Source organism: Suillus subaureus (assembly GCF_016647635.1).
Source record: "Suillus subaureus strain MN1 chromosome Unknown BJ212scaffold_43, whole genome shotgun sequence".
NCBI classification, from domain to species: Eukaryota; Fungi; Basidiomycota; class Agaricomycetes; order Boletales; family Suillaceae; genus Suillus; species Suillus subaureus.
This window is the reverse complement of record NW_024538599.1, coordinates 119,137-143,388: the sequence shown is the minus strand read 5'-3', so window position 1 is coordinate 143,388 and position 24,252 is coordinate 119,137. Positions and strand designations below refer to the sequence as shown.

Here is a 24,252-nt window from a genome sequence, read left to right as displayed (position 1 = left end):
AAAAAGGCAACTCTACTTTCGCGCAGTTTCGCGCCTCTCATCCACCATGGCCAGCTTGATCGCGATTCTCGACTTGAAGGGGAAGCCTCTAATACAGCGCTCGTACAAGGACGATGTACCATCGTCGTATATCGAGCGCTTCTTACCGCTTGTATTAGACATCGAAGAAGAGGGACAACAAGTAACGCCATGCTTCTCAAGTCAAGGTATCAATTACATGCACATTCGACACTCCAATCTTTACAGTGCGTCTTGACGTGTCTTGTGGCCGAACCGCCTCCCTGATGCTTTACGCTGCAGTCTTGGCTTTATCGAAGCGCAACTCAAATGCCGCTGAGATCATCATATTCCTCCATCGATTGACTCAAGTCTTGATTGAATACTTCAAGGAGCTCGAGGAGGAGTCTATCAGAGACAACTTTGTTATTATATATGAGCTGATGGATGAGATGATGGACTTTGGGTTCCCGCAGACGACAGAAAGTAAGATATTACAAGAGTACGTATGAGACTTGCTCGTATGTGTTGAGTGCTAACTGCTGCGTTAGGTACATCACTCAGGAGTCGCACAAGCTTGAGATCCAAGCAAGGCCTCCCATGGCTGTCACGAATGCTGTTTCATGGAGAACAGAGGGTATAAGGTATAGGAAGAATGAAGTGTTCCTGGACGTTATTGAGAGCGTGAACCTCTTGGTGAGTACTGTTCACTGTGCGCCGAGGCTCGATATAAATTGCATACATAGGTCAATTCAAACGGCAACGTGGTCCGGTCTGAAATATTAGGTGCTGTCAAAATGAAGTGTTACCTGTCTGGTATGCCTGAACTGCGACTCGGGCTGAACGACAAGGTCATGTTTGAAAGCACTGGTAGAAGTATGCTATGATTTCCCTATACTCCTCCCCTTGTCCCTGACATATCATTTTACGATAGCTGCTCGGGGCAAAGCTATCGAAATGGAGGACGTCAAGTTCCACCAGTGCGTTCGGCTCTCCAGGTTCGAAAATGACCGCACAATATCGTTCATACCTCCAGACGGCGAGTTCGAACTCATGTCTTACCGATTGTCGACCCCCGTCAAACCTCTTATTTGGGTGGAAGCTGCTGTGGAAAGCCACAAAGGGAGCCGCGTGGAATATATGGTAAAATGCAAAGCACAATTCAAGCGCAGAAGCTCTGCGAATAATGTTGAGATCTATGTGCCTGTCCCGGATGATGCAGATAGCCCGAAATTCAGAGTTTGTTACCTGGATCATCTAGATAACTCCAAGCTGACGCGGTCTGCTGTCTAGGCATCTACAGGGAGTGTGCAGTATGCTCCTGATAAGTCTGCATTCGTCTGGAAGATCAAGCAGCTCGGAGGTGGCCGGGAATATCTAATGCGTGCTCATTTCGGTCTTCCTAGCGTTAAAAGCGGTGAGTAGATTTGACCTTGTGTATTCGCTTTACTGATTAATACAGTAGAACAAGACATGGAGAAGCGTGCGCCCATCAGTGTGAAGTTTGAGATCCCCTATTTCACGGTGTCCGGTATCCAAGTTCGCTATCTGAAGATTGTAGAAAAGAGCGGATATCAAGCCCTGCCTTGGGTCAGGTATATAACCCAGAATGGCGATGATTATAGGTGAGGAGCATGCATTTGTCTCTACTTGTGTGATGTTGACTTAAACCGTCCCAGCCTTCGAACTGCTCTTGAGAAAGGGAGTACGCCTATTGTACAACAGATGTGAACGTATTGTATTATATCCGGCTCTATTGATGCTTCGATTGGGACGTTGATTTAGAAATCCTCAGGTTGGATCAAATTTCTCTGAGTTGTTTCTAAACGTGCGATCCTCGTCAATTGTGGTGCCCTATAGACGCACGAATCATGTACAGGCTTCCGTGATGAATGATAGTACGTTCCCAATTTCTCGTTCATCAAAGGTCGGCCGCGTCAACACTGGGTAGTGGACTTCCGAATTTGTGCGATGATCGTGAATTGTTTTTGCAGGCTCTTTTGTACGAACGACACTCAAGAACACGTTTGTACAGCGAGTAAGTATCAGAACAGCATAATGCAAGACTAACGACAATTTGGGTGTGATACATCAACGAAGTTATAGATAGAGGAGGAAATCATTGGAAGTTATAGGAACGATGAGATTGAGCTCACGAGTCGAAGGTTATACAAGTCTAGCTTGACACCTCGAGTGACAGTGACAGAGTAAAAGGCAACACTTGGTCCAGATCTACTTTCGCGCCATCCTATAACACGATATTTCAGCGAATGACATTAACCATAATTCAGATCACACAAACTTCACAGCACGACGGGAAGAAGACAAGGCATTATACGCCCACATAATCCTCGAAATTTTCCGCACGTGACGCGAGAGGGCTAGCTTCTCCCAGTTGCCGGCGCAGAACATGCGATTGACCGCGAAAAGCTTTGCATATGTCATCCTCCAGCCGGCAAGTGATCAGGAATCGGAGGTTTCTGGGAAGCTCGGCGCCTTTGTCGACAAGGACGCTCAACACTTCCTTCCTTGCAGCTTCATTCCCTCCCAGCTCCAGACCGTCAATAATTACCAGGAATGGTCCGTTCCAAATGACATCTCTAGAGGGAGCGAGGATAAATTCCTCAAACTGCGTCCTCGCCACCCGTGTCTTCCGCAGACTCGTCTCGTTTCCTACGGCCCTCCAGAGATTCTGCTTGAACTGAGCATTATGATCCGCCAGATCACGGGCGATTGTCGAGAATAGGTTTGTGTAACTCCGGGTGTCGTTGTGCCTGGTACCCCGAAAGCAATACGAGGAACCAAGGCGCGACGCGAACTGAAATTGTTCTCCAATCTGTAGCGCGATGGAGCTGCACAACTCTTCAGGCCCGGACAAGAGGCAGATCCTCTCTGATTCCTTGCTGTCCCCAATAACCCAGCTCTGTAGGGATGTTATGAGATCAGATGGGGGTGCCGCACTGTTGGCCGGTAGATGAACGGCGTATGATGCTGCACATCTGGCATCTACGGCGTAAGACATTTCACGAAAATCTGCTTTTGCGCCTGTTTGAAACGGAATGAGGACGGACGCAGGGAAAAAATAGGATGACTCACCAAGATCTGCAACATCTTCTAAGATTTTCAGTACAGTGAGCTGTGTGGAGACAGCCATATAGCACTGAAAATTGCGCTGCAGGTCTATGAATGCATTTTCGAATGCTTTGATCTGAGCTTCCATGTTCAACACTGAATTCTTAATCGCTTGCGCAACTTTGTAAATGGCGTCTGGCATCAGTCAGAACTCTATTATACTTGGAAGACTCACAGCTGCCTCGAGTATCCAAATAATCACGGATGAAGAACGCGCATTCGATTGTTTGCTGCATAATTGCTTCGAGAACGTTTTTTTGTTTATGCAGATACGGGAGAGCATTAACGGTCATAACAAGATCGTAAGTGTCTTGCATAGTCCGCATCAGCCGAATTATGCCGTATTCGCAAGCGATTTTTTGCCTGATAACCTAATAGCGATGATTTTATACCACATGAGCATGAAAATGGTGCGCCCAAACCTCGTATCCTGTTGCCAGTATTGCATATGCAATCCTTGCGTAGGGGTGAAGCTAAAAAAAGAGAGTCAAGCTAGTTCTTCCGGGTGTGAAAGATGTGGCACACCTTAGCCAATCTTTCAGCCACCGAAACAAAGATACTGATTTTCACCAGAAGAGGGTAAAGGTGTTCATCGCCACCAGTGTCTTTGCTAGCCCGAGAAATTGCATGTTCAATGATTCTCTTATCTTGATCATAGTCTCTTGGTTGATTTGGTTGGACATGTAGATCCGCAGTACGGTTAACGGCGGCAGAAAGCTCCTGCGTGAAAAAACTCAAAGACCTTGTAAATGACATAGCACCAGCTCGTGCTGCCCTGAAAGACAAAGTGGGGATTCCGTCTATGCGCACGGATGCTGCAGACGATAGAAGAGGACGTCTAATCACTGTTGGCAGATTCGTCATTAAATCAATGTCCTCGTCACTGGAGGATAACACTGACAGCTGTGTTGTTGCAGAAGTTCATCGACGTCGAAAATAGCGATACCAATAGGAATTGGCTCGCTATCTTTTCCGTCATAGCCGAGAACGCGAAACACAAGTCGTGATGTTTGAGAAACGTTACTGGGATGCCTAAATTATTGCGCAACGATACAACATGGGAGGACTTACAACGTGAATGTTGTATCCCATATTAAGGATTTCTCCCCCTGGTGTCCTTGAGATGTGATGTTCTGAGACCCTCCGCTACCCGCCGCGTGAACTTCGAGGAAGAATCGATCATCCCAAGACAGCTTTCCGAATTTAGGAACACGGTCGATGTCCAGGATAACGGCTTTGAATGCACCATTAGCGACAGTGGAAAACATTATTGTCAATCGAGATGTACCGGAAATATCCAATGCATCGATCTGCTTTGTACCCAGTACGTCAGTTTGCTCGACCGTCGAATTGTCAGTTTCTTCAATGTGATTATTACCAGCGGTAGACGCATCCGAAGTCTGAGAGACCTTGAATTCCGTCTGGATTTTTGTGCCTCCACACTCAAGAGTCTTACGAACAACTGCGGAGGTTGTGAGTAGGCTACACAAAGGCCCATAGATAACCTACCACCGTTGGGTGCAGCGAGCCATTCCTTCACGAAACCTTCCACCACAGCTATCGGCTTGTTTTTATGGAGCCAGCGTGCTGCAAAAATTTGCAGTGAAGCATGCGAGTCGAGTTGGAATGGACTATTGACAAACGCATCAAACAGACGCATATGCGCAGCATCAATCGACCTACAAATCATATCCGTCTGTCCATCTGGAGCGTCCTTGATTACTGGACTTTGAGGGGCTTTCCCAGATAGTGTCGTCTATAGCCACTTGAACACGGAATGTATCATGGTGGACGGAGGGCAAATCTTGCAGGTCGATGTCTGCGGGAATGATTTGAGAAATAGCGCCAATAAGGGATGCTTGACTGCTCACAAGAAATAGATAGCTTGTTGATGGTTGAGGATTGGATTTGGGCAATCTAAAGTGAATCTCGATCTCTTGGCCGTGTGATCCATACAAACTGACAGCGCGCTTGATGGCTAAAATGCATTAAATATGTTGAAGGGGAAGTAGTAAACCTCACTTACGACCTGGACATTTCAAGAGTCTTTCGACGGTGTCCTCAAAGCTACCAATCCGTCGTGACTGTCGCATATCGCAGGCATCGATGTTAAATGTAACTTTGGAGGACTCTTCAACTTTGCTTGTTGAGGGTACCGCGTACTGTTAATTCCCACAGAAATCACAGTTAATGACGACTCACAAGCGGTGTGTATTGTCCCACTTGTAGGATCGTAGTGCCCAGCCTGTTGTCTGCAGTTGGTTGCAAACACTGATACGCACGCTGAAAAAGTCGTCCCAAGAAGACCTCCCAACTTTCGGTAGTTTCCCACGCAGAGAGATATCTGCATAGTGGTGAACCTTCCGGGTCGACGGCTATCATATATAGAGAAATGCGAACCAAATATCTCTATCTCTAGAATATTCGAGCGCGATTGGCTAATGAGACAAATCAGCTATTCAATATCACGATTCAAAGTATAAAGATGAAACTTGCCGATCACTACGCAAAGATTTACTACGGTCGAGATGCCTGGGGATCGGCGTGAATAAACTGCATGTGATTCGTCAGTCAAAAATGGCAACGTACGATGAAGATTTAGCATCATCATAGCTGTTCATCATTTTTTAACAGTGCGATCGTGACCTGCTCTCAGCTTCAATTTCAATGAGCCAGAACATCTGGCGACGAGATATCATACCGTGAGTATAAAGTGGATGCAACAACAAGAGTCGAATCTGAATGGCATTGTAGAAAACTAGAAGCTAAATCAGCGCTGGTATATATACCAGTGTCTTATCCTGAGTCGGACCTTTCTCTACTTTCCTCGAATACATCGGATGTGACAGAAGCTCGATAAATTGGAGTACGTACTAATGGAGGGATAACCCTTGCTGCTGGAGTCAGCTGGACACATGCAGCGCTCGCGGAAGCAATACCTATCGGGTAGCCAGGCTATCCGAGATATCGATTCGGCGTTCGATGTGGTAGTATAATAATTTCAGAGTCAGTGGGCCAAACATGGACCGAAACGAGGATGAACACCTGGCAAGTCATCAGTGAGTTATACAATATTAAGTTAGGCCAGGTCTCAATGATGACAATTGCCCTTGCCCAGGGCACGGGTTCGATTCTGAGAAAAACGTTTGATGCTTCTAAGAATCCAAGTAGCGCCTGTGACAGTGGAAACCGCCTTGAACGGTAGTGACAAGCGCCACTTCAACCAATTAATCTCTCGGAACCAGCCGCGGCATGTTCCGCTTTCTTGAAGTCCTGGTCCTTGGGCGCATAAAGACACTCGCAGCTAGCGTCTGTCCCCCTCCATGAGAATAGGCTTTTTTTTCCAGCATGCCCCTTTCCTATCGCATCCTCACATCAAGGGACAGTGTATGTGATTCTCCGCATTTCACACGGAAAACTGCCATATATGCAAGTTAGAATCGGAATTTATTTTCAAAGCATAATGGATTGCGTTGTTAGTATGGTGCGATTATAACACGTTGTATTGGCATTGTACCTTGCAATGGCATGGCGTGATGAAGGAGATACAATACTCATGACAGGGAGTAAATTTCGAACGTCCACAATATTTTGAATACCCCTCTTAGGACAATCTAATGATTTTTTTCTGCGGCAGTGAGTTCCCCTTTTGTGCTGACGTCCTATAGCGCACAATCTTGAGGCGCCCTAACAGTTTTAGCAAGTCAGGGTTCACATTAATCACACAAGCGCGCAACAGCATTACATAGATTATTCCCGAACTCCACGCCTCATGCAGTGATTCTATCAGCATGCCTCAAAACCAGTGCTTCTTCACATTCTTCCAGACGCCCTGCAAGGCGCAACCAAAGGCGCCGAAGTGATACATCTTGCCTGGCCCTCATGGAAGAAGATTGTACCTGCGGAATGTTATTGATTGCTTTCACAGGCCCCACCTCGGGGAACATGGCGAATTTAATTACCGGATACCCCGGAATTCCGCTCCTCACAAAGTTGAGAACATGAGCCTCTCGGCCGGAGTTCTTCATTAACGGATCAAGATCTTTGAATGGTGTGTATCAAAAGTAGATACGCAATTGAAATACTTCAGCCCACAGAGGGTTTGAAGTTTGAAATCGGAGGAATTGTGGCAGAGATCATTCGGATGCTGATACGCTGTCCAGTTTGGTACTGGTGCTATTGGTTCGGCACCACAGCGTGTCCTATCTTGATAGAAATTACAATGCGGTTCCATGCTTGTAGCTCACGAGTGATAGAATGTGGGTCGATAAGGTTAAATATTGCTCCACCGGTTACGCCGTGCAGCCTTCCAGAAATGAGTTGGTTTCAGGGAACAAGGGGAAAGGCTCATCATCAGTCGACCGAATATTAAAGCCCTTGAATTTGAAAGTGAGACCTCGAACTATGTAGTAGTCAAAATCAAACTGTAATTGATCGAAACCGCATCCATCTGTGAGGGCAAAATCTGGCAAAGTACGCAAAGTTGACGGGGCGGCCGAGAACATTATGATAATCAATGTCGATCCCCGGTCAGTGGAAAAATGATCTTTAGCTTGAGCATTATGCACCACCTCCTCATTGCATAGTAAGTGTTGAATATTAATGCTGAGCGCCGCTCGAACCTTCCGAGTGAAGTTCTGCAGTCGGATTTCCTTTGCGAAGTGAGCGTCTATACCGGTTGTTTGTTCGTGTTGAAAATACACCCGTACGTCTATGCGGCTCTCACGCAATCAAAAAGTCTGCGCCACTAGATCTGAATCTCACTTGAATACGTATTCTGCCATAGCCGTGCACTCGTGACACGTACTAGGTACCGCACCAGTCAAAAACCAGCGTCAAATTCTTGTGAGGCAGAACGATTTTGCGATTGCAATCTCGGTTCGATCTTTGGGAAGCTGTCTACATTTATTTCAGGATCCACTCGCAGCCGATACAAGGTGCTGGGCTTGGCCAGAGAGGCGCCCGAAACGCTCGACCGTGGCAAGTGCCCCCGAACCCTTGAGCCAAGCTTGCTACGGTGACTGCGCTGTCGTTGATCCACATCGTGTAATTGATGTGACCGAGAAGCAGAGTTCCCGGATTATCGACTTTCGTGGTGAAAGACACAGTGCTAGGCAGGTTATCCAGTCCGCCTGGATTCATGATCAGGTTCGGTTCTAAGGGTCAATAAACGAGGTGCACATACATTCTCGAACCTCTCCCCTCACAGAATGACCCTTGTATCGTGGCTCGTCCCATTGCACAGTACGTTGGCTTGTGCGACTGTATTTATTGTAGGTCAATGTATCCCCATCTAGCTGCTACAGTACGAGAAGTTGTGGGGCATCATTACGAATTGCTTTGTAACACTATTTGCGTGCACACCTGGACTGCCATGCATCACACTAGGAAGAAGGGATATCCGCTATCACTCTCCGTCGCTTTGTCTCATGCTGGTAGCGCTCGCTGTACCGGAGCTCCCGATTGCCTGGGCGCTGTGACAATCTTTTGCTGCTCGTGACATTGAAAGGGATTGTCGCGGCGATTGATACCCTGTAAATTCACAGACCACTGACGAGCTTGATCTTGTAATGTTCAGTCTCCTTGATACAGACGACATGAACGGTTGCAGTGATAACTCACATGGCCGGTGTCGACCTATGTCACATGCAGCAGGGGCCGGGACAAGAAAATGGAAATAGCGAAGGGCATTTGGAAAGTCCGCTTCAACTTGAAGGTCAGCCATGATCTCGAATCGGCTTTGGTACGCAACTTCAATTCAAATTTTCTTGCAGCCTGGATTCGAACTCATGTGTATTCGCCATGGATACGTCAACATGCTCACCGTAACGGAGCAAGAAATAGAAGACAAAACAAAGGCGATGGCTTATCCAAAGGATTTTCCGTCCTTCAACTAGGGCAGGTTCGTTATCCAGTATCGTCTATCAGCTGTCCACGACGCAGCTCGAAATCAACACGCCTTCTGTGACAACTCTTGGTTTAGTGGCGTCTACTGTAGTGGCAGAAGCCAAAATCTAGGGCAGCCTTATCACGTTCATTGGAAGACGTGCCAGAGGCCAAAAACCCTGGCTCGTGAGTACGTCCAACCTTTTTTGTACGGCTAATCTGTTCATTGATCGACACACCTCCTATGTAGCATAAACCTCTGTCAGGAGAGTGGCACACCTCATCGCACTGGTGCTTACGTTCTTGAGCTTGCGATCACATCCTGCTGGCGTTTATGCTGCGACCAATCTTGTTCCCCATGTATAGCTTCTTCATTTTTCTACTTCCCCTCAGAACCACAAGACGATACTTCCGGGGAATTAGTCTATTGTATACTTCTTTCATGCTTCTTTGGATGGGTAATTCGCCAATTTCACAGAGCGCAAGATCAGTAGGTAAGAAGTCGTATGATTTTGCAATTGTGTGTTGACTGCCTGCGTTGATCACAGGGACGGTGATCACACTTATCCTTCTTGTGGAAGGTGTATTGGCTACCATGATGTAAGCACGCCAGCTTGCTATAAGTCCTACATATACTGTCGCTGTGCTGAAAGCTAAGCTTCAGTATTTCACCTTTTGGTGTAACGGTTATGCGGGCGGTAGTCTGACCAAAGTTACACATAAGCTTCCTAACATTCTCACAGGTGTGGTGAGTGGATTAAGGAAAGAACGGGAGGTAAGGGACTGGTGTGTTTCAAGACAGACCGCGGTTAGTCATTCTTACTAATAGCAGATCTCCTTCACGCTTCTATGCTCGGTAGTGCATCAGATAGCTACTCTGCCAGTCTGAGATTGGAGTACATACTCATGTCAGGTCAATATGAACACAAGTTTAACGCGCTTGTCATCTACTAGTGAAACTTCCATTGGATACGAGTCTAACGAAAAATGCGCCGGGCAAAGTTCAGTCAGCCCGCTGTACACTCGTTGAAATAACTCTCCAGCTGCTGCTACAAATTTTAAAGCGAAGGCGCAATTCGACATCAAGAGTCGCCCTACCCACAAAATCAAAACCAAAAGTCGCCGCTTACTCCTCCATCTCATCACCCCTCCCGCTGCTCGTACCAAGCGTTGTCCAATTCTCGCTCCACCGCGGGTACACGCGCTTATACAACGACATACACACCGTATCCATCTGGTTGACGGGCCCATCGAAATGCGCCTTGAAATACCCATGCGTCCCGAGGGACTCCCGGATATGTCCCGTCCGCCCGTGTTTTGTGAACAGCTGAATAGGCTTGAAATACTGGATGTCGTCTGTGCCAGAAAGGATTTGTGAGCACAAGAAAAAGGACGAAGGACAGGGACAACACAGACCTGGGTTGAAGAACATGTACCGCACCGTAGCGGTTTTTTTGTGCACTTTGAACGGGTGGCCCGTGAGGATGATTCGCTTCGCGATGATGCGTGCTGTATCAGGGCTCATGAACGTGCCCATCGCCACGAGCTCCGGTGCTATTCGTTTCAATCAGTCAATCGTATCTCCGCCGGGAGAACGGGCGTACTCTGTGGATTTTCTGTCTCACGTAGGAGCATGCACGGCTGCTTTCCGAACGTAATCGGTGCGTAGACGCTCATGACAGTCGTGGTGCCATGCCATAAAAACCTCTCGAATTTGTGGACGTTGTTCGCGCCCTTTCCGCCGCCGCGAGTGTGTTGTGAGTACACAGGGTTGACGCGCAGCCTACGGGGTCCGTAACACAGAATCAGGGGGTCCTTTGGGGAGTTTAGTTGCGACTAAGGGATCGACAGGTAACGAACCTTTGATCTAACAGAACCTTCACACTCTGTATTCCGCTGCACGGTGAAGTGTAGGACTGTCTTCTTGTGCTCGTGTTTCAATAATCCATATAGGACAAACGGCGATTCGGAAGGTACGCTGGCTTCGTGCGGGACACCCTCAATAAAGATTGTTACACGCGCGCCGGGCTGCAGTAATGCTTTTAGCGATTACTTGGACAGTATCGAGCAGGGGATTGCAGACCTGAACACCATTATCCTCCAACTCGCGCCACATGTCCCTCTCGGTACGCTTGAAGTCTTCGAACTCGAATATCCGCGCGTACTCGCCAGGCAGGTTCTCATACGGGTCCCACGGACTCGTGCGGAGGGATCGAAGCCCACGGAACCGCGCGAACCGTGTACGTGCAGTGATGTCTTGTGGGGTGTCAACTTCATCTGGAAAAGCTTGGGCGTCTTGTTCTTCCTGGGCGCGCTTTCTCCATGATATAAGTCTGTGTTGATCCAACAAATGTCACTGTCACGAAATAACTTAAGAAGGAAGAGCACATACTGCTTTTGTTCTTCTTCCAGGTTGAAGTCTTGGAACGCGACAACACTTTTGCGCTCGCTTTCCATGTCTAGCGCATCGTCGAGTACCATCTCCTCGTCCTCATCCATCTGCCCTCCCTCCTCGTCCTGTTCTTCACGTTCCTCATCCTGGTTTTCGTTCTCGCTTTCATCCACGATCCACGAAGCTTGATACTCAGTCATACCCTTAGGAATACGCCTGATGCGCTTCGGCGTCGTGCCCTTCTTTGCATCTGGTACCTCGCCCTCCCCGGTGCCTTGCAGCGCACCCGCCATCTCCTCCTCCGTCGGCCATGTTTGTTCGTTCGCCATATCAGTCTGCGATGTTTTTGCTCACCAGGGAGTCAGCAGAGGATGGGACGCGTTCAGCAAGGAGCACAGGCCCAGCTTCCACATCCATACCACCAGGCCTGGCATGCTTTATGTGAGGGAGTGGAGCAGACATGATCTACAGCCATTTTAAATCTACCAAACCGATTCACCCACACGTCCATGACTCACCTTCGAAACTAAATAATCTCCATGGTTAGGAATATGCACGAGCCGATCAGGGCTAAGTCTTCCCCCACGAACGACACCCGTCACCTTCAACACCCCGCCCTCTTCTCGTTCTACACTCTCACCTACCAGCCACGGCCGCCCTGCGCGCCACTTGACCTCGCCAGGACAACCCTCTGCGAGGGCTCGCAAGGTGTTAAGTGAGTCCGCTGGTGCACTGAGATCGAAGACACGGCGCTGAGCGGGATCAAAGTATTGTATAAAGGAGAGGAGGCTTTTGAGTACTGCTGGCCTGGCCTTGGCGTCGAGGTTTTCAGTGGTCGTTGGGGGAATGGCTGCGATGGCTGTAGGAAGGCCTTGTGCTTGGAGCATGCGGAGGAGGGTGTCACCTGCGGGAGTAACTTCGATAGTCGGGGAGAGCAGGAGGAGCGTGTAGTCTGCGGCGCGAGCTGCATCTAGAGCAGCGAATGGACAAGCGAAGGGCACGGGTAGGAATTGGAGGGATGTTTTGAATCTGGATGCTCTGTATGTGTGATTAGATCAGTGCGAGATGAAGGAATTGAAGGAACGAACTTCATAGCCCATATGTTTTTGTTTTCGCTGATCCCGTATATCTCTTCATCTACGCATTTTCCGAGAGCTTGGATGCATGCTCGGGTATCGATGTCCTCGGAAAGTGGGATGATAGCGACGATGCGTGGGGCGCCGTCAGTGCCGTTGAAGATGCGGGTGGCAGAGATGAGGGACGCGCGTTTAGTGGCCTGAGCTTGCTTTTGGGTATTGCGCCTATTGAGGCGAGCCTGTGCGACAGTGCTTACTGCCGATGATTTTGTGCTTTGGCGAGCAGTGCGACCTACACCCAAGGGAAAAAACACGTGGAGAGAGACTTTGAGATCAAGATCAGTAGGTAAATAGCTAGAGATGGGCACCTTTTGCGATATCCTTGAGAGCAGATTTAGTGGCATGATGGGATTTGAAGGGTTTGTTTTTCTGTAGTAAGATTAGATGAGATGATTTCGAATGAATGAAAAGGTTAGATGGACCTGCTTGAGGGTTGATCTGTGATGGTGTGCTTCTACGACCATCGTGGAGGTGCGCACGTCCCTAAGGGAGAGTCGGTGTCAATAATATTGTGGTGATACTAAGGATGTCGATGCATTTTTCGTAAAATGTGTCATATCTAACCTTATTAGGCAGGTGACGTTGCCAGTAGTCTGCCTTCCGTTTTAGGCTACTAACACCAGCGACCCATGCAACCGTTGCACGTCGTGCAGCGATACCAAGGTGTGCTTTCGTCAAGTATGTCAACATCTCTTTCTCCCGCCTCACGGAGTGTTGATGCGAAGCAGTTGGAGTCGGCAAAGATACAAACGATGAGGGTGCCGAATCTATTCATTTAGCGTGTGGGCTAATATCACATCTCGGACTCAGAATATGCTATTTGCCTATGGACAGTAATCTATTCTTTTGCGACGACTTTCACCTCGAGCTCAGTCGACATCGCGGTATCACTAGTCAGACTCAGTAGTCTGTCAGAGTAAATAATAATTTATGGCCACTACTCATTCTCAACATCTCTTGAGACTTACGCCATCGTTATTCAGGCGGCAAATCACGTTGTGGAGCAAACACGTTGTGGCAGGCTGTGGCTACGGATGACAACGGGATCGGCAGTGTCCTTGCCTATCATCCTCGGCCGTCCTGAAACGCCTTCTTCGGTTGACTGCTTGGAATCGCCGCATTATCATTTCAATCTCCTTACTTTTTTGTCTTGAAGCGAACAACATGAAGGTATAAAAGCCCGTCTTCCTTTCCCCCCTCTACCACATCTGCCCATCTACCCACTTTACCATGGAGGTCAAATCAACAGCCGTCAAGCAGCATCTTCACTCGTCTTCGGACGCAACTTGGGTGGACTATTTTCCTTCCAACATACGTCCTTATCTCTATCTGGCACGGGTTCACAACCCCGCTGGAACACTCTTGCTATTCTACCCATGTGGTGAGTAGCTTTCGTGACGTTGTTCTCTTCGTCGTTGACTTGAGTAATTTAGCATGGTCGGTCACTATGGCCTGCTACGCACAGGGCACGCCGATGTCGACGGTGTGGACCTATGTTGGATTGTTCCTTACTGCCTCTCAAGTGTTCCATGCCGCTGGCTGCGTGATCAATGATATGTGGGACAAAGACGTCGATGCTGCCGTTCGTAGGTGTTGCACACTCAATCAAGTGATGGCTTCTGGTAACACTTTCACTTTAAGCACGAACAAGCACGCGACCCTTGGCTTCAGGTGATGTCTCGATGTTCCAGGCATTCCTCTTCCTCATCCCACAGCTGGCTCTTGGCATCTGGCTGTTGATGCAGCTGAATGAATACAGGTTTGCCTTTTCCTTTTCTCCCATTGATTCACATTGATCCTTTCTTTTTTTTTTTTTCAAGCTTGCGACTTGGACTTTCGTCCCTGGGCCTGGTGGTATTGTATCCTGCCATGAAGCGGGTGACCAATTGGCCGCAGGCAGTCCTTGGTACGTAATGCCAAGTTCCAAGACCATGGCAGTTATTGATGTCATCGGATAGGCATGTGCTTTAATTGGGGAGCACTACTAGGCGCAGCTTCGGTCGTTGGGGCGGTTGACTGGCATGTGTACATCCCTCTGTACTTGGGGGCTGCCTGCTGGACGATCGTGTATGATACTTCTTACGCTCGTCAAGTAAGAATCGTTATTTTTCCTTCCGCACTATTCGGCTGACCAGCGAAATCAGGACAGAGATGAAGATGCCAAATATGGTGTGCGGTCGACCACGATTATTTTCGGAGACCAGATCCGACCTATCCTCGCCATGTTCTCTGTCGTTGTTTGTTCTTTGGTGTCGTATGCCGGGTACTGCAACGGACATGGATGGCCATTCTTCTGCGGTGTTGCGTTGGGGGCACTTCACCTTGCCCGACTCCTCGCCAGGACTGACTTTGAGAACAAGGAGAGCTGTGACGCTACGCTTCTCAGTAATGCTTGGTTCGGCTTCTGGGTCTGGGCGGGAGCTTTCGCCGACTTTCTGGTAAAGACGCAGCTCTAGATGCAACGACATTATGTTTCTTCGACTCTTCTGAGTTTCCTTTTCTCGCGATCGTGGAGTTCGCTTCTTACGTATGCCATAGATGACTTTCCTTAGACAAAATAATGATATAATTTCACGCTTTAGGAGGCGATTCTAGCTATTGTTTCGTTACCGTTTGGAACTCAACAACCTTATAGCTACTTTCACATCGCGTATCGATAGACCAGATTTCATTCTTTTTTGTCTTTAGCTACTTGCTTGTGAAGCTGGACAAATAAAAGTGTCCCGTTTATTACGATACCTCGGTTGAACCGAAAATGTGTGACACTCAAGGTTGTCCGTCTCGGAAGTAACGAACTCCCGCAGTATTCAATATTGCACCCTTAATTTAACCGCACAGTAATGATTGTGAAAGATGGGACCCTGTTGTTTGTTCAGCTCCACAATTAAAGTAAATAGAATGGTAAGACGAAAGAAATGAAATCCGGTCTATCGGTATATATGAATTTCTAGCGGTAAGTTGGTTCTGTCCCCCAATAAATTTTGAATCTAGACGTATAAGGGTACCCCCTACAGAATTCTAACGGGAATAGCTTGGACACTTTGTGATAAGCCGACTAATGCTCGCTGCAGGCACAAGGAATGGCACCATCTTGTGAGGCACCCGAATCAATTATTGGTGACTATCTGTGAGCTCAAATACTGCGGCATAGAATCAAAATGCCAGTTCAGGAAGTTGAGATACGCTCATTTGAGTTGAATTTACAAAACAATGTCATTGTCTTGGCCTTCTTATAAACTCTATATCTGCAAAGGGGGCCTCTCCATCCAGACTATGGCGATTAGAATTGACGATTTGAACTTTGTATCCGTTTTGGGCTACTAACGCTACCTGTAGATGTCGAATGGTGGCATCGGTCATAGAAGGAAGGGTTTGTAACAACAAGGACACTCCAGATGTGAGGTAGCGAACAACAGTAGCAGGAATCAGTGGGAAATTTTGATTTGGTCTCGTGTATGGTGTCGAGATAGTGGAGCACGAAGCCAAGTGAACGCAAGATGAGCTTCTCGTACCCCTGACTGGCAAAATCAGAAGGATGAATCCGAATGTCCGAACATCGATGCCCGTGATAAATGCACAATTGTCCTGATTCTTGTATAATACTTGCTAGGGAAACGCACGGGCACGGGTAATACCGCGGTTCTAGGGTAATATCGCGGTCCTATGCTGACGGTGTAGTAGGATAGTCGTAACCTAGCGCTACATACTATGGCCCTTAATTATGTAAGCTTCACCGCGGGTTTTGGTGAGTATGACTTACCAAATCGGGAACCTTGGCAGTCGCTGAACCGATTCTCCGTGTCGCCTGTCTCTGAGAGCTTGAGGACCGCAACTGAATCTCATAATCCTATACTGACACTGACAACTATACATAACGAGGATGACTTCGGTGACTACTCACTGAGTTCCATGTCTTGTGCTAGCACTAGTAGCAAGCTGCAAGTGGACAAGTTCCCTCGATTATCAACTGTGACATGTGAAGGCTTGCATGGTGGCAAAACAACTGCCGTACTTATTCAGCGTTCATCGGATGGCATTAGACTCTCAAGTCTGTCACCCTCGAATCCTATTTTCAATCAGTCATCACTTATTATCTCGCCCAGCAACATCAACTGCGGTTGAACGTGTATTCTCGCAGGGCCGGCGGCTCATTCACTTTACTCGCCACCGACTCGTACTATCAACAATTCGTGCCTCTCTGTCTCGGAACCTGCCAGTGGGGCAAGAGTGGTCTTCTGGCGATGGAGGACCTTCTAGCCTCTGAGGAGTTCAAAAGGGAAGCGAAACTAAGTCGAAGCTGAAGAGGACAACAAGGAAATTTTATTTGATTGTTATTAATACACTCTTCTTGGTAATGTAAGCCACCCAATGTATTACGGTGATTGGATATCGCATTCTCCTGTCGGATGTCTTCAGTTTGAAATTTCAAGAGCAATCAATTCGTAGTTTCTGAAATGTACTGTCAAAGCAGTGCTCAAGCGGCAATGATCTTGGAATAAATGAATCAGCTGCGGATGATAACGGCACATCGTATTTATCCAAAAACATACAACACAGTCACATGACAGTGATTCACATCGTCCCTGAGGGAGCTCTAATGTGTCCTCGGCGGTGGAGGGAATGTAGTAGGGTATACGAACGCGGGCTGTACAGGCGTATACCCGTATGGGAATTGTGGATAAGCCATTCCCTGGTGCGAGTAAGACTTTTGCATCTGTGGCGGCCATCCATACAACAGGGCTGCGCTGCTCGGCTCAATACCCATCTCCTTTGGGAGGGAATTATGCCGCTTGTTGTACCACGATGCTGCAGGTTTTCCGTCATCCACAGGTGAATCTGGATAGCGACGTCGGCGGGAAGAACGACCGGGGAAGTAGGCATCGACGATTTGCTCGTGCTCAACCCAGGGGAGCTGGTCGAGGTTGTTTAGAAAGCGCTTGATGCGCGTAGGTGGGGGAGGAGAGAACTGGGGCGGAGGAACAGTGACATAGTCAGTCACGGTGAAAGTCGTGTTGGGGTGGATAGGTTGAACAGTTGAAGAATGAGATTGTGAATGTGAATGTGAATGGGTATGAGTACGAGTATGGGGAGAATGAGCATGGTCAGCAGAGGAGTGTGGGCGCAGATGTGTCTCGTGTGTTCCAGTTTGCTCGCTCGAGCGCTCGTCGACTGTTGAGAGGACTTGAGGAACAACATCCGCTCCAGGGGCATACACCGGTGATGACGCTACTGGGGGAGGTGGCCTATGCGCATGCGACTGCTGCTGATATGCATAATGCTGTGGCGATGGTTGCGGGTGTGACGGGGGTTGGGGCATGGTCATCAACTCTGCAGTCTGCGCTATTCCAGTGGGCGTGAGCGGGCGCAAATTCAAACTGGATATTGTTGGAAATTGCAGATCATTCTCATGATGAGCACCAAGTGACGATGGAAAATCACTCGACGGTGATGGTCTGCGCGGGGACTTGCGCAGCCAGGGAACTTACGCAGACCTTTGACGAAGCCCCCAACCCAGCGTCGTGGACCATTCGTGCGGTGCTGAGGAGCGTTGGAGAAATCAAAGTCAATCTCCCCGTTGTCCTCCGGTAGCTCTTCCTCCTCCTCGACCTCAGGGTCCTCCACGGTCATGTATTCTCCGATCATCGGGGAAGGCATCCTCATCCCAGGCGACGGAGTACGCCCCATCATGGGAGAGGAATGTGCCATGGGGAGCGGTTGGTCTGGAAATACAGGCGTGGGGAGGTCTACGGGGTCGGGTGGAGGCGGGTACCATCGCGCATACGGGTCATTAATTGGGGATGGAGACCGATGGCTAACCCAGGATACGTCTTGCAGTCGCCTGGAACTCAGGCTGTCACGGTCATATCTGTTTCTGCGTATGGGGCTAGAAGTGTGCTCCCCGGGATCCGCGTAGTAGCGCGTGTCTGGATGACTGTGGTAGTTATGATGGTATGAGCTGGCCTCGGACATGTGCGTTGATCACAAGAAGTCAACGTTGTTACTGCCAATGTCAGCACTTCGTGACTGCGGAAGATACGATGTCGTGTTGTGGGACGTACTATGTATAAGGACACGAGGCAACGACACTGTTGCTGGCTAGCCCAAGGAACCCAAACGCAGCTCTATCTGCGCAGTTACGATCTGTGAATACAGGATTCAGCGCTCAGCTTGTGAAGAATGTGATAGGATGAAGCACTATCAATAGCACGAATGTACTAAGTATATGGTCACTCATCATGTATTGATCTGCGGAATGATTGTTTGAGCCTATTATATATAACTCCCAGAGCTGGCCATTTCAATTTTCCTGCAGAACTGAACCCACTACTTAGACGCCCATTAGGTTGACTCATCAATGCATCAAACACAAATCTCAAGTCGTGTTTTGAAGTAACGACTATCTTCAAAGCTTCAGTACTTGTTCACTCGTCCATGGCCTGTCTGGGGGAGACTACATAATGTTAGGTGACTGCTAATTTGGTTAGGAAGGAACTCAAAAAATCGCCACCTGAACCTACAACTCGGGTTGTTCATTACCCATCTCTTTGCTTGTCCAGAATACTTACCGTCCGCGTTCATCTAACTCCCAAGTCAAGTCTAGATATCATCGGTGCTCCACCGCATCAAACTCCACTCACCCGTCATTTTCGCTTCTCGCTTTTGTCGTATGGCCACCATCGGCCTTCTCTGCCAAGGCCCACCTTCCCTCCGCCAAACTCATTCTGCATCATCCCGCCGACAACGCCGGACACGTCACTGAACTATTCAACGCCGATGTCTCGGCCTCAACCGCATCAATTTGGAGGATTGTACTGCTCGTATCTGTTGGTATCATCGCCGAGTATTCCAAAACACGAGTTTGCGCCGGTGTCAACCATCATCGACCTCGCACTCGCGAGCAGCTACAATGACTTGAACGTGTTGTCCGTTTCGGGATCCTTTATTGAAATTGGACGAGCTGTAAAAAATAGAGATATGTCTCTTTCATTTTCTTTGCTCAGAAATATTTTTATGCCTCCTTGTCTTGTGTGTTGTCTAGAGACCTTCCTTAGTCAAGGACTAACCAAATTTACTCGTATTTCCTTGAATCATCTTCCGTCTTATGTGGTTTGCTGAGTGAAAGCCAAATAGGCACTCCAACATTTTCTTGATGGCTGGGCAAAAGCAGGAGGCGGCGGCGGGAGGGCTTCGGGAGGTCACGCCCTGGCACGGGAGTCCGCGTGAAGTTTCGAGACGTGGAGGTAGAGTCAAGCTTCATGGGGTTGTGGGCCTAGCATGTGATGTGGGAAGGCGCAGGTTGGAGGGTTAGGTGTGATAAGTGGAGGGTCCGACGAAGACTGCAGGTCGGGGGTGGTGGACAATAGCAGATGCGCGATGGTAAGGTGCTTGACCTTATATCTTATAACCGAGGGGTAACGCATGTACCTTGTTCTTGGGAGGCGAAGTACTTCGGAAGGGTACATAACAGGGCACCTAGTACGACTCCAGGAAAGTACTAGTAGCGCAGCAGCGGAAAGCTTCGGGGATTCCTTATATTACATAAATACACTGCACTATCAGTGATCGCCGCTATTAGTGCCCGAGTTCGGGCATGAACAACTGCCACACTTCTGGTTGAATATTTTTAGGTCTGACGGCAATCTTCTTGGAAATTTATCCAATTGTTATACTTACCTGACGAGTCTTGACGCTATGTCTGCTATTGCCCAGAAAATTCTTGTCGTAGGTGGTAATGGGTTCGTCGGTGAGGTTCCTCGTTGATTGTGTCCTGCTATTGCAAGATGGTCTGATCCAGTTCCACTTTAGGTTCTGCGGTGTGCAAGGCTGCTCTTGCGCGGGGTATGGGGGTCACCAGTGTTAGGTATGTCTGAACTTGTTCCTTCTGTCTGTCGAGACTATATTGCATGTTCAGTTCATCTGGGATGCCTTACCGCACCCCAAAAGGCCATACCCCAGACTGGGCAGAGAAGGTCCGTAAATTACTCGTTTTTATCGCGTATAACGCTTAGAGCCCACTAGGTAGAATGGCGAAAAGCTGACGCTATGAATCCCGACACATATGCTGATATTCTACCTGGCGTCAACGCAGTCGTGCACACCATAGGCACCCTCCTTGATAATACACAACGCAATAAACAGTTCCACGATAAGGACTTTGTGGGCTTGCTTAAGTCCATTACGGGCATCAGCCCGGTAGAGGCACGTCATCTAGGAGCCTACGAAAAACTTAATCGTGATACTGGTGAGCCCTGACCTGCCTTCATGTCAGCAGCGTGTCGTCATATGTTGTACTAGCCATCCGTATGTGTGAGGCGTTTACTGCTAGTAAACCCACACAAGGAATTACGCATGTTCGACCGTTTGTCTACGTTTCCGCAGAGGACTTTCACAGGCCTGCTATATCCGTGCGATACATAGAGACCAAATTGGAGGCCGAGAGAAAATCGATGAGATCATGAAAGATCATCCACAGTATCGAGCAGTACACGTTCGGCCTTGTGAGCATGCATCCTTGCACGGATACTTCTAGACACTGACGTCTTTTGTCTAGCTATGATATACGACCCCGAGACTAGGCCGATGACCATCCCAGCCAACCTCTTCACCTTCTCGGCGTGGATGCACGCAGCCATGCCGTCCTTTGTACCGATGCCAGCGTCCATCGTCCGCTGGCTCGGCACGAGCGTGTTCCCAAAGGCGACTGAGCAGACACCTTCGGCGTTGGTATCTATGGCCACCTTGTTGAGCGTCCCACCAATTCGTGTCGACCACTTGGCCGAAGCTATCTGTGTTTCCTTGGATCCTGCTAAAAACGTTAGGGGACCCGTTGGCGTACGTGCTATGAGGGAGCTGATTGGATGGTCCAAAGGGGGACCCACTCCTACTTCGTCAGACTCTTAATTGTTTGCTGATGGTAGAACGTTGTTCACTGTCTCATCTAAATGAAGACGTTTGCTGTCAAGAACCCTACCATATTGGTTGCTGGTCGGCGAGCAGGCTCCAATGGCATAATACATCTTGAATTAGCATCATGCCTGTATGCCCATCAACAGAATTGCAAAATTGAGTGTGCCATTAGCACCCATCACTTCAAAGGGAACTTGCCAACCTCCCAAGGCAATTAAATACTACGATGAAAAATTTGCGCTGACCTCCTTAAAATCTACTTCGGAACACCAAACTTGATACCACAAAAGCAGGAATAAATAAAAGCAAATTCCCCTGCTCCTTGCAGAGCACTAGACAACTTCACCGAGCGTTACACACTACTGCCAGTTGATATATGCACAGGCTCTTGGAAAGCGACCGAGGTCATACTAGTTGCTGCGTCGGAACCAACCACAAGCTTAGCGTAGTATTCTCGAATGTCAAGGATCAGGCGGGGTCCCAGCACAAACAACTGGACGACCGTCGAAATCTGAACAAATCCAGAATAAATCTGAGTTTCCAGGAATTTTCGGTCCTATAGCAATGATGAACCACGGTCATATGCAGGGGTCAGTGAAATATTGACATACCGTTGAGAGTATTGGAGAGAAATCAAGAATGATGTCGAAGCAAGAAACAGCAACAAAGCTAGCATGTCTGATCCTTCAGCGGCAACGGGAACCCATATTCACAGCATGAGCCCACCTCATAAAGTAAAATACGTGAGTTTTAATCAACACCGTAAAAGAGTCCTCAATGATCCCTCTTGCAGAAGGTCGTCGCGGTTTACGGAAGTGTTTCACAGCAATCCAGAGTGCAAGACACAGTGCAAGGACCTCCCACACAGTGAAGACTATCCAAGTAATGGAATCCAGAAGTAGAACATATTCCGCATAGCCAATCGAGAGAATCGAGCACTGATGAGTGCCGGAGAGAATGAGTTCCTCTGGTATTCATCAATGAGATGCATATTTTTGTCATCCACAATTAAGCGTACCTCCTGAAGTATGCATTGTTGTCATTACAGAGACCACACCGTTTAAAATGTTGTCAGCCACAAAGGTGATAATGAAAAATTTCTAGGATCTTTCTGGATCGTTGATACATGGCATACAACCGAGCAATCATGATGACTTGCAGCATGTGTCAGTCGAGTCAATATCACTGAGGTCTCGCGAGTGCCAAACTCACCCCACAGCATTGCATATGCCAAAACACTCGTCCAATTCCATACGATGTACATAATCCAGCCTGACGAATCCTGTTAGTAATCAGCCTCGGGTAGCACACTCCAACAGACTCACATCTGCGGCAGTATAATGTGGCAGTCATTAGTGAGCCAAGAAGTTAGTAAAGGATCACACTCACTCCTACCGGGCACCGCGGTTAATTGGAGAGGGATAGCAGGTGTCTGCGTAGAAGACGAAGACTCACGGTATCTGTCAGCGAGATGGTAGGAAAACTGTCTGTATGCTGTTGGTCAGAAGCAAAGATAGCGAGTGCACTAAGGAGACATACACAGCATGTACATGCTGGCTAGACGATTAGTACAACACTGATTGTTTAGCCTTTCGAACATACGCAGCGAATATCATTCCAAGGTAGCGCATCTAGGATATTTTCAAGTCAGCACAATATAACAACCGTGACAGGCAAGCTACATACACCGAGATACAGAACTGTCATTAGGGACCACCGTTTCCTCTGGAATTAAGTGTATTTTCATGTGTGTTCTTATGACATGAGACTCTGCTCACCCAGACCAATTCTACCTATAAAACCAAATACTATTAGCGACATGGCTGCTCCGGTCGGCGGTCATAGCATCAACATACCTCTTGTCCGAATGTAAGTGCTGGAAATACTTGTAGGCTATCAGCAGTTCTTTGATGCTAATCATGCTCACCCCAATCATACGTCACTGCAATAAAGGCGGCAACTGCGAAAAGGTTAGATTGGGACATCAGCTTCAGCATCCGACTGTTTTCCACGGACCTCCAAAATAGCTGGAAACACGGTCTGAATTGATGGACGGCCACCAAATGGGATCATTTGAGACTATGGTCATACTGTTAGAGAATGAGTGTAGTAGGTAAGAGGCGAACTTGATGGGTGTATGACGATGACAGAAACATACCGCAATCAGTGCTTGGATCATTGAATAAATGTTGGCCAAGAAACATTTGCACGGGCGGAACTTACTTGAATACCGTCAAAGATGGAAGGCACAATATTGTGTCGGCATGCCAACCCCAGACTAAAAGCAAACAGATAACTTGCGTTTTACCGACGTGCGGGCACATATGATATCAATGTCTACAATGCCTGTTCTTCATCCTCGGGCAATCTGTCGCGTCATGCGCACCTTCTCGTTCTCTGCCTCGGTTGCTGGGCTTTCGTATCACAAAGATGCCAGAGATAGTAAGCGTGGAGTCCTTCATTTGCATCGTGTTGGTCGCGGTGGTGACAGACATCAGTTTGCACAACTGGCCTGAGACATCCTAGACTCCTAGTTGAGAATCCATCACGGCGACTGATATCTAGCGAAGATACAACATGATGCATGACCTCAAGTTGCATACTTTTAACCACGTGTATCACTGCTGGACCCAACACGGCACTGGTCACACGAAAGTTTGACTTTATCGAGGCCCGAGGGCGCAGACACAAGCTGCAAGTGACAAAAGCAAATTTTAATGTTACCGAACCATCATCATGATATTGTTCTTCGTGTGTGCGGCGAGAGCAGACTATTATATGGACTATTTGCCGGCCCGCCAC

General features: G+C 48.2%; 8 protein-coding genes across 8 annotated transcripts; 4 read left to right on the top strand and 4 right to left on the bottom strand.

Moving 5' to 3' along the window:
* Positions 1-46: 46 nt before the first annotated feature.
* Positions 47-1,728, top strand: BJ212DRAFT_1281843 (Mu homology domain-containing protein; the record flags this gene model as incomplete). The annotated part of the gene is made up of 8 exons (XM_041331648.1): positions 47-245; positions 301-499; positions 549-693; positions 744-873; positions 932-1,236; positions 1,291-1,414; positions 1,460-1,622; positions 1,677-1,728. 8 exons carry the CDS (start codon positions 47-49, stop codon positions 1,726-1,728), a joined length of 1,317 nt encoding a protein of 438 aa, XP_041188072.1.
* A 454-nt stretch (positions 1,729-2,182) lies between these two features.
* On the bottom strand, positions 2,183-4,729 carry BJ212DRAFT_747483 (uncharacterized protein). The gene is made up of 9 exons (XM_041343974.1): positions 4,639-4,729; positions 4,201-4,591; positions 4,031-4,152; positions 3,655-3,974; positions 3,552-3,602; positions 3,305-3,500; positions 3,094-3,249; positions 2,300-3,042; positions 2,183-2,245 (listed from the first exon to the last, which is right to left on the bottom strand). Exons 2-8 carry the CDS (start codon positions 4,395-4,397, stop codon positions 2,330-2,332), a joined length of 1,755 nt encoding a protein of 584 aa, XP_041188071.1. The 5' UTR covers positions 4,398-4,591; positions 4,639-4,729; the 3' UTR covers positions 2,183-2,245; positions 2,300-2,329.
* Positions 4,730-8,034: 3,305 nt separating this feature from the next.
* On the bottom strand, positions 8,035-8,820 carry BJ212DRAFT_1303436 (uncharacterized protein; the record flags this gene model as incomplete). Its single annotated transcript, XM_041333418.1, has 6 exons — positions 8,035-8,261; positions 8,315-8,391; positions 8,494-8,513; positions 8,581-8,661; positions 8,685-8,711; positions 8,776-8,820. 6 exons carry the CDS (start codon positions 8,818-8,820, stop codon positions 8,035-8,037), a joined length of 477 nt encoding a protein of 158 aa, XP_041188070.1.
* Positions 8,821-10,141: 1,321 nt separating this feature from the next.
* On the bottom strand, positions 10,142-13,007 carry BJ212DRAFT_1449298 (ribosome biogenesis protein tsr1; the record flags this gene model as incomplete). Its single annotated transcript, XM_041338672.1, is given in 11 exon segments — positions 10,142-10,371; positions 10,432-10,569; positions 10,620-10,830; positions 10,876-11,043; positions 11,099-11,348; positions 11,408-11,742; positions 11,762-11,872; positions 11,926-12,445; positions 12,496-12,775; positions 12,852-12,912; positions 12,966-13,007. 11 exon segments carry the CDS (start codon positions 13,005-13,007, stop codon positions 10,142-10,144), a joined length of 2,346 nt encoding a protein of 781 aa, XP_041188069.1.
* A 741-nt stretch (positions 13,008-13,748) lies between these two features.
* On the top strand, positions 13,749-15,281 carry BJ212DRAFT_1386841 (4-hydroxybenzoate polyprenyl transferase). Its single transcript, XM_041336851.1, has 5 exons — positions 13,749-14,129; positions 14,185-14,302; positions 14,364-14,449; positions 14,502-14,635; positions 14,688-15,281. Exons 1-5 carry the CDS (start codon positions 13,991-13,993, stop codon positions 14,997-14,999), a joined length of 789 nt encoding a protein of 262 aa, XP_041188068.1. The 5' UTR covers positions 13,749-13,990; the 3' UTR covers positions 15,000-15,281.
* A 1,292-nt stretch (positions 15,282-16,573) lies between these two features.
* On the top strand, positions 16,574-16,807 carry BJ212DRAFT_1281980 (uncharacterized protein; the record flags this gene model as incomplete). Its single annotated transcript, XM_041331660.1, has 1 exon — positions 16,574-16,807. The coding sequence occupies one exon, from the start codon at positions 16,574-16,576 to the stop codon at positions 16,805-16,807; it is 234 nt and encodes a 77-aa protein (XP_041188067.1).
* Positions 16,808-16,901: 94 nt separating this feature from the next.
* BJ212DRAFT_746732 (uncharacterized protein) lies at positions 16,902-18,017 on the bottom strand. The gene has a single exon (XM_041343971.1). It carries the CDS (start codon positions 17,864-17,866, stop codon positions 17,138-17,140), a length of 729 nt encoding a protein of 242 aa, XP_041188066.1. The 5' UTR covers positions 17,867-18,017; the 3' UTR covers positions 16,902-17,137.
* A 2,218-nt stretch (positions 18,018-20,235) lies between these two features.
* Positions 20,236-21,747, top strand: BJ212DRAFT_1536441 (NAD(P)-binding protein; the record flags this gene model as incomplete). Its single annotated transcript, XM_041341818.1, has 7 exons — positions 20,236-20,287; positions 20,350-20,404; positions 20,456-20,513; positions 20,563-20,785; positions 20,839-20,948; positions 20,984-21,041; positions 21,095-21,747. The coding sequence occupies 7 exons, from the start codon at positions 20,236-20,238 to the stop codon at positions 21,442-21,444; spliced, it is 906 nt and encodes a 301-aa protein (XP_041188065.1). The 3' UTR covers positions 21,445-21,747.
* Positions 21,748-24,252: the final 2,505 nt, after the last annotated feature.

What these genes read in the sequence shown, in the direction of transcription:
- BJ212DRAFT_747483 (XM_041343974.1), bottom strand. Translation starts at nt 4,397, where the DNA reads ATGTTTTCCACTGTCGCTAATGGTGCATTCAAAGCCGTTATCCTGGAC. An exon ending in TGGCTGAAAGATTGGCTAAG is followed by an intron (nt 3,603 to 3,654) that starts GTGTGCCACATC and finishes CTCTTTTTTTAG; the next exon opens with CTTCACCCCTACGCAAGGAT. An exon ending in AGAAGATGTTGCAGATCTTG is followed by an intron (nt 3,043 to 3,093) that starts GTGAGTCATCCT and finishes CGTTTCAAACAG; the next exon opens with GCGCAAAAGCAGATTTTCGT.
- BJ212DRAFT_1386841 (XM_041336851.1), top strand. Translation starts at nt 13,991, where the DNA reads ATGGCCTGCTACGCACAGGGCACGCCGATGTCGACGGTGTGGACCTAT. An exon ending in AGACGTCGATGCTGCCGTTC is followed by an intron (nt 14,130 to 14,184) that starts GTAGGTGTTGCA and finishes TTTCACTTTAAG; the next exon opens with CACGAACAAGCACGCGACCC. An exon ending in ATGCAGCTGAATGAATACAG is followed by an intron (nt 14,303 to 14,363) that starts GTTTGCCTTTTC and finishes TTTTTTTTCAAG; the next exon opens with CTTGCGACTTGGACTTTCGT.
- BJ212DRAFT_746732 (XM_041343971.1), bottom strand. Translation starts at nt 17,866, where the DNA reads ATGACCATGCCCCAACCCCCGTCACACCCGCAACCATCGCCACAGCAT.